We start from the raw sequence: 10,560 nt of genomic DNA on the forward strand, positions 1-10,560 counted from the left end.
TTTTGTGACAAAACTGACAGTAGAGTTGAAAATGTGATGAAAACACATTGAACTTAAAAGAAGTGAGTTTGGTGGAAACACCACTGGTGGGGAAAATGTGCATATTTTCTTAATGCGGAATTTATAACATTCTCATGGAAATCTGATGGATACCTAGCTACTGGTGTGAAAAAGTGGCTGCCATTTTCTTATTCTCTGGCTGCTCATTATCCCAGTGTGAGATAAAGACATACATTTTGCTAATGGTAAACATGAATTTTGCTAATGGCTAATTTCTTCATTTATTTTGAAAAAGTTAGTCGATTTTCCACAGTAGGCTACAGCCATTTATTCTGCATTGTTCTTAGTCAGCCATTTAATTTCTTAGACATCTTGTCATGCTGTGTGCTACTCATGTTTAAGGGTAATACTTTGTGAAAGAAGTGAGAGGACGGCTATTATGCTCCTGGGGCTAGTTTAGAATATTTATCAGAATTACTGCGTAGAGTTTCAAGTCAATATACCAATTGATTTCACAGCCCAAGAGTTCAACTAATAGCAAGGTCACAATGTCTTTGGTAGTAGTCACCTTTTTTGTCTCCGAGTGTCTGTTAGAATGGATCCTTCAGATGTACCACAATGGTGATCATAGTGAAATGTTCTTCTTTCGTCTTCAGTCGAGTTTCTTAGACTCTTTTACATATACAGCTGTAGACTGTGAATGTCCAGTCTTCACCACTCATCGAGAGTGTGACGGTCTTACCATTTTCTGGTCTCAATGGTTGATTATTCAGGGTACAGCTAGGACCACTTTACACACCGGCAGCAACCCGGCATGTTTTGGTCTCTAGAGATTTTCTTCTTCACTCGTGTTGAGAGTTTCTAACCATTTTGTAACATTCAGCTCAGTCAGCTCCTTTTATGCACTCTGGAAAAAAGGGGCGTTCCATCATGTGGACACGAACTCTGACCTCATTCAGTTGTGGACACTAACTGCCACAAGTTTTGCAAGAAAGCAATACTCATTTGGAAGACTAAAATCCTATATCTATCTTTTCACAACTAGTTTCATATTTAATCATATACGTTTTACAACATTTAGATGCAAATCTGATATCTATATTGTGAAAGCTCTTAACTATATCTTTATCTTGCCATACCATCCCTAATGACATCACAAAATGCTAAATGATATGACATGATTATTGTTTCGATCCCCACCAACCATTTCACACATTCTTTATGCTAGAAATATTGTTTCAATGTCAAATATTTTGATGTTAAAGTACTGCAATGTCTAACACTCAGACATTCCATTCTCAATACTGCAAAGGCAAGAGAGAGAAAGTTTACGACTGGTTATTAGTCATAAAACCGGCCCACTCCCCCCCCCTTCCTCTCTGGCAGGAGGGGGGGCTCTCTTTGATCCTCACCCAGGACGGGGAGTCATGACATCGTCATAACCTGTTATAATATGGTAGTAAATGTCAACACATATTTAGACTTGTTGTGACATACAGATGTGTACCGGTTTTCATGCGGTGAAAGAGTCGGACCAAAACGCAGCGTGTAGATTGTGTTCCATGTTTACAGGAACAAGGACACTAAGGACAATCACCCACGAAACACACAAAGAATATGGCTGCCTAAATATGGTTCCCAATCAGAGACAACGATAAACACCTGCCTCTGATTGAGAACCACTTCAGACAGCCATAGACTTAACTAGAACACCCCACTAAGCTACAAACCCAATACCAACACACCACATACAAAAACCCCATGCCACACCTTGGCCTGACCAAATAAATGAAGATAAACACAAAATACCTCGACCAGGGCGTGACAAGATGTAGTCAGAAGTTTACATACACCTTAACCAAATACATTTAAACTGAGTTTTCATAATTCCTGACATTTAATCCTAGTAAAAATTCACCGTCTTCGGTCAGCTAGGATCACCACTTTATTTTAAGAATGTGTAATGTCAGAATAATAGAGATAATGATTTATTTCAGATTGTATTTCTTTCATCACATTCCCAGTGGGTCAGACATTTACATACACTCAATTAGTATTTGGTAGCATTGCCTTTAAATTGTTTAACTTGGGTCAAACGTGTCGATTAGCCTTCCACATGCTTCCAACAATAAGCTGGGTGAATTTTGTCCTATTCCTCCTGACAGAGCTGGTGTAACTGAGTCAGGTTTGTAGGCCTCTTTTTTTCAGTTCTGCCCACATATCTTCTATAGGATTGAGGTCAGGGCTTTGTGATGGCCACTCCAATACCTTGACTTTGTTGTTCTTAAGCCATTTTGCCACAACTTTGGAAGTATGCTTAGGGTCATTGTCCATTTGGAAGACCCATTTGCGACCAAGCTTTAACTCCCTGACTGATGTCTTGAGATGTTGCTTCAATATATCCACATAATTTTCCTTCCTCGTGATGACATTTATTTTGTGAAGTGCACCAGCCCCTCCTGCTGCAAAGCACCCCCACAACATGATGCTGTCACCCCCGTGCATCACGGTTGGGAAGAAGTTCTACGGCTTGCAAGCCTCCCCGTTTTCCCTCCAAACATAACGATGGTCATTATGGCAAAACAGTTTCTTTCATCAGACCAGAGGACATTTCCCCAAAAAGTATGATCTTTGTCCCCATGTGCAGTTGCAAACCGTAGTCTGGCTTTTTTATGGCGGTTTTGGAGCAGTGGCTTCTTCCTTGCGGAGCGCCCTTTCAGGTTATGTCGATACACCGTGCATACACCGTGCACCTGGCAACCTTGGTTAGCACGCACTGCGCCCGGCCTGCCACAGGAGTCGCTGGTGCGCGATGAGACAATGATAGCCAATTATGCGTCGCCCCACAGACCTCCCGGTCGCGGCCGTCTGCGACAGAGCCTGGGCGCAAACCCAGAGTCTCTGGTGGCACAGCTAGCGCTGCAGTGCAGTGCTCTAGACCACTGCGCCACCCGAGAGGCACAGGTAGTGGCACAGCTAGCGCTGCAGTGCTCTAGACCACTGCACCACCACTGCACCACAGAGGTCTAAAAAAAACAAAACATTACTTTTTAAGAATTAATTAAAACAACAAAGGATTTAAGAAGCAGACTTTCAAATGAAAGGAAACTTCTTGGCAGAGAAAAAACGAATGTGTGTTTTCACCAGCCATAAAATAATGCAATATATGTCACAACAGGCGTAAATATATGGGTTATGACAAGTTATGTCAACTTATGAAATATGACATGGTTATTACCGTGTTATGACACTGGGTGTCAAGTAAAGTGTTATCGAAAAGTGTGTTCCTGGTATTTGGTTAAAGGGGCAATCTGGTATTCAAACAACAACAAAGCAGTCACCGCCCACCACTTTTTTGGTAAGCTGAGGTATGGAACTGGGGAGATGTAACCACTTTCACATTTATAGATGGGGCAATTAATGAATTCTAAAGCTACGAAAACACATGGACATTTTTATTTTACAGGTATCCTACTTAACTACAGTATTACCACAAACTAGCCAATTGACATGTTCAGATAAACTGTGGCTGAAACCACATGCCATTTGGAGAATAGATTTTTCTGAAGCTGAGCGAGAGGTCCAGGTTAAAGTAAAATGCCAGACGTACTACCACAAGCTGTGCCGTGTGAAATTCCACATGCTTATTTGACGAGTGAGAAGCAACCAGGTATGTACTGTATATACTTTAGTTGTCACCCAGGTGTTCCATTTAAAACCAAACTGGTATTTGCAGGGATTTTGCCTTTTCTGTCAAATCTCACACTTCTTTGTTGAATACACTCTATGTTCTGATTCAGAGTCATTAACTATTACTCATACAGGAAACCAAAGCGACCAGAGAGTGTTACTGGCTGAGCAGTAATTAATGCATTTTCTAGATAAAGGCCATTAATTGGTCCATATAGTATGCATCCAAAATGGTACCCTATTCCCAATATAGTGTACTACGTTTGACCAGAGTTCTATTGGGCCCTGGTCAAAGTAGTGCACTATGAAGGGAATAGGGTGCCATGTGGGTCTCAGATGTAGTGTACTGAAGAAATGACAGGGCACGAGTACAACTAATTGGGTTCTATTAATACAGAACATGGATATGGTCGGTACTACACACATATGGGTTTGAAGTAGGGCCTTTAACTTGGTAAGGGGATAACATCTATAATAGCCTAGCTTACATCATAGCCTGATCATATGCTATATTATCGCTGAATGTGATTGATTTGGTTAATGTGCATTATGCAATCAAGTGTTTTATTTATTATGTATAATTCATTTTTGGCTCTGCTATCCTGTAAACTGTAACTAGGCCACTCAGGAACATTCAATGTTGTCATGGTAATTCCAGTGTATATTTGGCCATGCGTTTTAGGTTATTGTCCTGCTGAAAGGTGGATTGGTCTCCTAGTCTCTGTTGGAAAGCAGACTGAACCAGGTTTTCCTCTAGGACTTAGCCTGTGCTTAGCTCTATACCTTTTATTTTTATCAAAGAAAATTCCCGAGACCATGCCAATGATAAGCATGCCCATAACATGACGCAGCCACCACCATGCTTGACAATATGAAGAGTGGTAGCCAGTAATGTGTTATGTCGGATTTGTCCCAAACATAATGCTTTGTGTTCACTACAAAAAGTTAATTTCTTTGCAGTATTACTTGCCTTATTATAAATATGATGCATGTTTTGGAATATTTGTATTCTGCACAGACTTCCTTCTTTTAACTCATCATTTAGGTTACTATTGTGGAGTAACTACAATGTTGATACATCCTCAGTTCTCTTATCACAGCCATTAAACTCTAACTGGTGTCACGCCCTGGCCATAGTTTACTTTGTATGTTTCTATGTTTTGATTGGTCAGGGTGTGATCTGAGTGGGCATTCTATGTTGGATGTCTTGTTTGTCTATTTCTGTGTTTGGTCTGATATGGTTCTCAATCAGGGGCAGGTGTTAGTCATTGTCTCTGATTGGGAACCATATTTAGGTAGCCTGGGTTTCACTGTGTGTTTGTGGGTGATTGTTCCTGTCTCTGTGTTTTGTACCAGATAGGGCTGTTTTCGGTTTGCGTAGGTTTGTTATTTTGTTAGTTTATCGTGTATGGTTTCCGTATTTAATAAAACGAATCAAAACTACGCTGCATTTTGGTCCGCTCCTCCTTCCCACAACGAAAGCCGTGACAGAATCACCCACCACAACAGGATCAAGCGGCGTGGTAACAGGCAAAAGCAACAGCAGGAGCAACAAAAGAAGGAATGGACATGGGAGGACGAATTAGACGGAGAAGGACCCTGGGCTCAGCCTGGAGAATATCGCCGTCCCAAGGAAGAACTGGAGGCGGCGAAAGCGGAGAGGCACCGGTATGAGGAGGCAGCACGGCGAAGCGGATGGAAGCCCGAGAGTCAGCCCCAAAAATTTCTTGGGGGGGGCTCAGGGAGAGTGTGGCAGAGTCAGACCTGAGCCCACTCTCCCTGTTTATCGTGAGGAGCCAAGGAGGAGACCAGAACCAGATCCAGTGTTGGAGGTGAGCGAAACAGAGACTGTGAAGGAGTTAATGGGGAAATTGGAGGAGAGTGTAATGAGGGAGTTGCCTTGTTGGTGCTTTTAAATATGGAATTCGCCCGACGGAGCGTGTCGGGGATTTGAAGGCACCTGGGTCAGCGCTCCATACTCGTCCTGAGGTGCGTGCTAGTCGGCTGGTGAAGTTGGTGCCAGCCTCACGCACCAGGCCTCCTGTGCACCTCCCTAGCCTTGCATGTCCTGTGCCAGCACTGCTCTCAAGATCTCCAGTACGCCTTCACGGTCTAGCCCATCCTGTGCCACCTCCACACACCAGCCCTCCGATGGCAGCTCCCCGCACCAGGCTTCCTGTGCGTGTCCTCGGCCCAGTCCCACCAGTGCCAGCACCACGCATCAGGTCTACAGTGCGCCTCGCCTGTTCAGCACTGCCCGAGCCTTTCTCCTCTCCTGCGTTGCCGGAGTCTCCTGCCTGTTTAGCGCAGCCAGAGCTGTCAGTCTGCATGGAGCTGTCAGTCTGCATGGAGCTGTCAGTCTGCATGGAGCTGCCAGTCTGCAAGGAGCTGCCAGTCTGCCAGACTCTTCCAGACCCGCCAGTCTGCCAGACTCTTCCAGACCCGCAAGTCTGCCAGACTCTTCCAGACCCGCCAGTCTGCCAGACTCTTCCAGACCCGCCAGTCTGCCAGACTCTTCCAGACCCGCCAGTCTGCCAGGATCTGCCAGAGCCTTTCTCCTCTCCTGCGCTGCCGGGGTCTCCCGCCTGTCCGGCGCTGCTGCCGGGGTCTCCCGCCTGTCCGGCGCTGCTGCCGGAGTCTGAAGAGCCCCTCTGTCCCGTGTTGTTAAGTAGGGTTGCCATGGCTGGGAGGTCACGGAAGCGGACAAGGTGGGGGAAGACTGCGGTGAAGTGGGGGCCACGTCCAGCACCAGAGCCGCCACCGCGGACAGATGCCCTCCCAGACCCTCCCCGATAGGTTCAGGTATTGCGGTCGAAGTCCGCACCTTGGGGGGGTACTGTCACGCCCTGGCCATAGTTTACTTTGTATGTTTCTATGTTTTGATTGGTCAGGGTGTGATCTGAGTGGGCATTCTATGTTGGATGTCTTGTTTGTCTATTTCTGTGTTTGGCCTGATATGGTTCTCAATCAGGGGCAGGTGTTAGTCATTGTCTCTGATTGGGACCCATATTTAGGTAGCCTGGGTTTCACTGTGTGTTTGTGGGTGATTGTTCCTGTCTCTGTGTTTTGCACCAGATAGGGCTGTTTTCGAGTTTGCGTAGGTTTGTTATTTTGTTAGTTTATCGTGTTTAGTTTCTGTATTTAATAAAATGAATCAAAACTACACTGCATTTTGGTCCGCTCCTCCTTACCACAACGAAAGCCGTGACAACTGGTTTTAAAATCACCATTGGCCTCATGGGGAAATGCCGGAGCTGTTTCCATCCTCTTCGTCAACTGAGTTAGGAAGGACGCCTGTATCTTTGTAGTGACTGGGTGTATTGATACCCCGTCCAAAGTAATTAATAACATCACCATGCTCAAAGGGATATTCAGTGTCTGCTTTTTTTCTTCTACCCGTCTACCAATAGGTGCCCTTCTTTGCGAGGCATTGGAAAACCTACCTGGTCTTTGTTGTTGAAATTCACTGCTCAACTGAGGGACCGTACAGATAATTGTATTTGTGGGGTACAGAAATGGGGTAGTCATGCAAATTATTATTTTACTCCTGAAGTTATTTAGGCTTGTCATGACAAAGGGGTTGAATACTTATTGACTCAAGAAATTTTAGCTTTATTTTTATTTTGTAGAAATGTCTAAACATCATTCCACTGACATGTAGACATGTACAATTTCACTGTAGATCAGTGACAATCTAAAATTAATCCATTTTAAAATTCAGGTTGTAATACAACAAAATGTGGAAAAAGTCAAGGGGTGTGAATACTTTCTGAAGGAACTAATTGTCTTCAGCATTACGAATGACACAAACTAGTCTGTCGCTGCAGCACTTCCAGTCCATATTTAGCCACAGACCTGTCTGATTGTCTAGCCACCACTCAGTGACAAATAACAGCCCATGAAAATACTAACCAATGATCATATAGAAAAAAACAGCAAATCTTTATTTTACCCCTTTTCCTCCCCAATTTCGTGGTTTCCAATTGTTTTAGTAGCTACTATCTTGTCTCATCGCTACAACTCCCGTACGGGCTCGGGAGAGACGAAGGTTGAAAGTCATGCTTCCTCCGACACACAACCCAACCAAGCCGCATTGCTTCTTAACACGACGCTCATCCAACCCGTCGGAGGAAACACCGTGCACCTGGTAACCTTGGTTAGCGTGCACTGCGCCCGGCCCGCCACAGGAGTCGCTGGTGCGCGGTGAGACAAGGATATCCCTACCGGCCAAACCCTCCCGGACGACGCTAGGCCAATTGTACGTCGCCCCACGGATCGTCGCGGCCGGTTAAGACAAAGCCTGGGCGCGAACCCAGTCTCTGATGGCACAGCTGGCGCTGCAGTACGCCACCCGGGAGGCAAAAACAGCAAATCTTAAGCGCTATCTGGCGTAAGACAAGGAGATGGTGATATATAGTAGCCGCAAAACATCAAAGATATCTGCCGGAATCGTAAGGCTGCCAACTCTGAACCACATATTGCCTTGGCGACGCGGGTCTTGAGTTCGGTCTCAACCACTTTCTGTTTGTGGCCCTCATTCTTGTGTATCTCCTGCTCTACCTTCCCGCTGTCCTGTCTTTCAAAAAAAATAAAACACAATTGTTGTCAGCTGTACATTCCCACTCTCTCTCTACAGTGTCTCCTCCTCCAAGTCCTCTCCTATGCTGGTGTTATTCACCAAGGACTCTCGGAGGGAGATGTCGTCCACCTGCTTGGCTCTCTCGTCTGGCTCCTCTGGGATGGATGGGGGCAGGGTATCCATCTCAGAGTTGCTGAACACGTAGCCGGGCAAGGTGGTGTGGGTGCTGACGCTGTGCCTGGCTTGGCTGCTGCGGTACACGTGGCTGGAGAATAGGGAGGCGGTGCCCGAGATCACGGCCAGCGGCTGCGGCTGACTGGTAGAGGTCTGGTTGAGACCGTACCGGTAGTTGGCACATGCCGCCGGTCCATTCCCGTCGAACACCAGGTTCCAGCGGGTCCAGGTCTTCTTGATCTCTGCCTGGACCTGAAGAGAACAAGAGGATTGTGTGGGTCAGGTTATAGTATCGGTCGTGGTATTGTGTGGGTCATGGTATGTATGGTAGCCTATAGTACGGGTCATGGAAAAAACTTAATTGGAGAGTTCGGACAACTTTTAGAACGGACGCAATTTTAGTGCCTTTATCCTGAAACCTTTATTGATGTAACAATACAAGAACGCTTCTGACAATTCAATGAAATTACTTGCTGCAAACAAGAAACAGAGGAGTGAATTCAAATGTTGTTTTTACCAACTGGAATTCACAATGAAATTTGTTGACAACACAAAACAATAGACTTGAATACATATTATTGCCAATGCCAAAGTTTCTATTGTGTTGTGGTGCCAACAAATTTTATATTCGCTTTCACTGGACTTTTTCAGAGGTTTTAAAAGCTATCATAAATAAAACAGCCCAAACCAGAAGCGTCAATTACCACTTTGCAACGAACATGGACAAGACTAGGGGTGTTCTCAGAACATTAAGATCGAAATGACCAAACTCCATAAATATTGAATATGGCTTCAGAGAGGACTAATAAATGAGAATATTATAGACCTGGTTGTTCACCAGTTTGGGGGAAAAGTAGTACTTTATTTTACAGTAGCTAGTGTTTTTACAATGGTATTTACCTGGTATTGACCAGCAAGTTATGAGTTAGTAACAAAGGGCATTTTCTGGCAGCCTATTTTCTTACAGTACTTCAAACCCTAAAGGTGGGAATCACTGATGGGTGCAATGTGTGCGCACAGCGTGCACTTGTGCACAGTATGTGTTCTATTGTTCTAATAAAAGACATTACTAAGTTCCATTAGTTCTAATAACATATCTCTCGCTCTCTCATCATGGTCAGTTCCTAGAACTTCCTACTATACTTATAAATGGGCAAGAGACTTAGGTTCAAATCGAGAGTCCAGCATGATAGATTCTCGAACGCGGAGAAGACCTTAAACCTGCTGGCCGGGTCTGGTCAATAGTACTCACCTCTCCATTGCAGTAGCAGTAGACAATGGACACAAAGAATCCCTGCGAAAAGGTAAAAGCGAGTTAGGTTAGAGGCATGTGTTGAAAGGTCCAATTCCGTCTGACAGTAAAAATGTGACCTTCTCTACGAATGAGAGGTGTCCATGACCTTTGGAGAATAATATCGACATGATGCGCTCAGGAAAGAGAGCTCTTAGAGAAAAACAAATATATGATGGATGGGGTTTGTTTTTGCTGCATCTACTTTTCATATTTTATTATACACAATTCCTTAAAAAAAAACACACCATGTTTCCCTGGATCTCTACAAATCAGTCCTCAAAAGTAGTGTAATGAACAGATTGACACACATCCTAATTTATTCATAGCTAAATTGTCATGAGATGTGGTTTGATCTTGAAATTAGAGGTCTGAAAACATCTGAGATAATTGAAAGTCTAATGTAAGCATTATAGCTAAAAAGGGACATTTTCACATTTAAAATCATATCAATATTGCTTTCTAGTGCTGAGCGATTAACCAAAATGTTATTTTGAGTTTTTTACACAACTAATTGACCGACGTAATTTCAATTATTTGAATTCTATTTAGTTTTTTCCCATGAGCTCAATTCGCATTTTCTCACTGTAGTTTCTCAAATAGAGATACATCAGATCAAGCCCATACAGTGTAATGTAGTAGGTACAGTTGAAGTCAGAAGTTTATACACCATAGCAGTCACTACCATTATGGGGCTTTTATTCATATTCTGTGTTAATGCATAGTGCATTTCATGTAAAAAAAATTCAATAATAATTGTTAAACGTGATTTTTTTAAATATTTGAACCGAAAATGAGCCGACCTCAAAAAGCACTAATCGCTCAG

At 43.9% G+C, this 10,560-nt stretch overlaps 1 protein-coding gene across 1 annotated transcript; it reads right to left on the bottom strand.

The window, feature by feature from the left end:
• Nucleotides 1-7,942: 7,942 nt before the first annotated feature.
• Nucleotides 7,943-9,865, bottom strand: LOC135543092 (parathyroid hormone 2 receptor-like). Its single transcript, XM_064970175.1, has 3 exons — nucleotides 9,815-9,865; nucleotides 9,696-9,737; nucleotides 7,943-8,695 (listed from the first exon to the last, which is right to left on the bottom strand). The coding sequence occupies exons 1-3, from the start codon at nucleotides 9,863-9,865 to the stop codon at nucleotides 8,321-8,323; spliced, it is 468 nt and encodes a 155-aa protein (XP_064826247.1). The 3' UTR covers nucleotides 7,943-8,320.
• Between the last annotated feature and the right edge of the window lie 695 nt (nucleotides 9,866-10,560).

This window comes from Oncorhynchus masou, chromosome 7, assembly GCF_036934945.1.
Source record: "Oncorhynchus masou masou isolate Uvic2021 chromosome 7, UVic_Omas_1.1, whole genome shotgun sequence".
Taxonomy (NCBI): domain Eukaryota; kingdom Metazoa; phylum Chordata; class Actinopteri; order Salmoniformes; family Salmonidae; genus Oncorhynchus; species Oncorhynchus masou.

Bases quoted from the DNA above. Each gene is read 5' to 3' on its own strand.
- LOC135543092 (XM_064970175.1), bottom strand. From the start codon at position 9,865: ATGTCGATATTATTCTCCAAAGGTCATGGACACCTCTCATTCGTAGAG. The intron at 9,738-9,814 runs GTCACATTTTTA...ACCTTTTCGCAG, and splicing joins ACCTCTCATTCGTAGAGAAG to GGATTCTTTGTGTCCATTGT. The intron at 8,696-9,695 runs GTGAGTACTATT...TGTTCTCTTCAG, and splicing joins ACTGCTACTGCAATGGAGAG to GTCCAGGCAGAGATCAAGAA.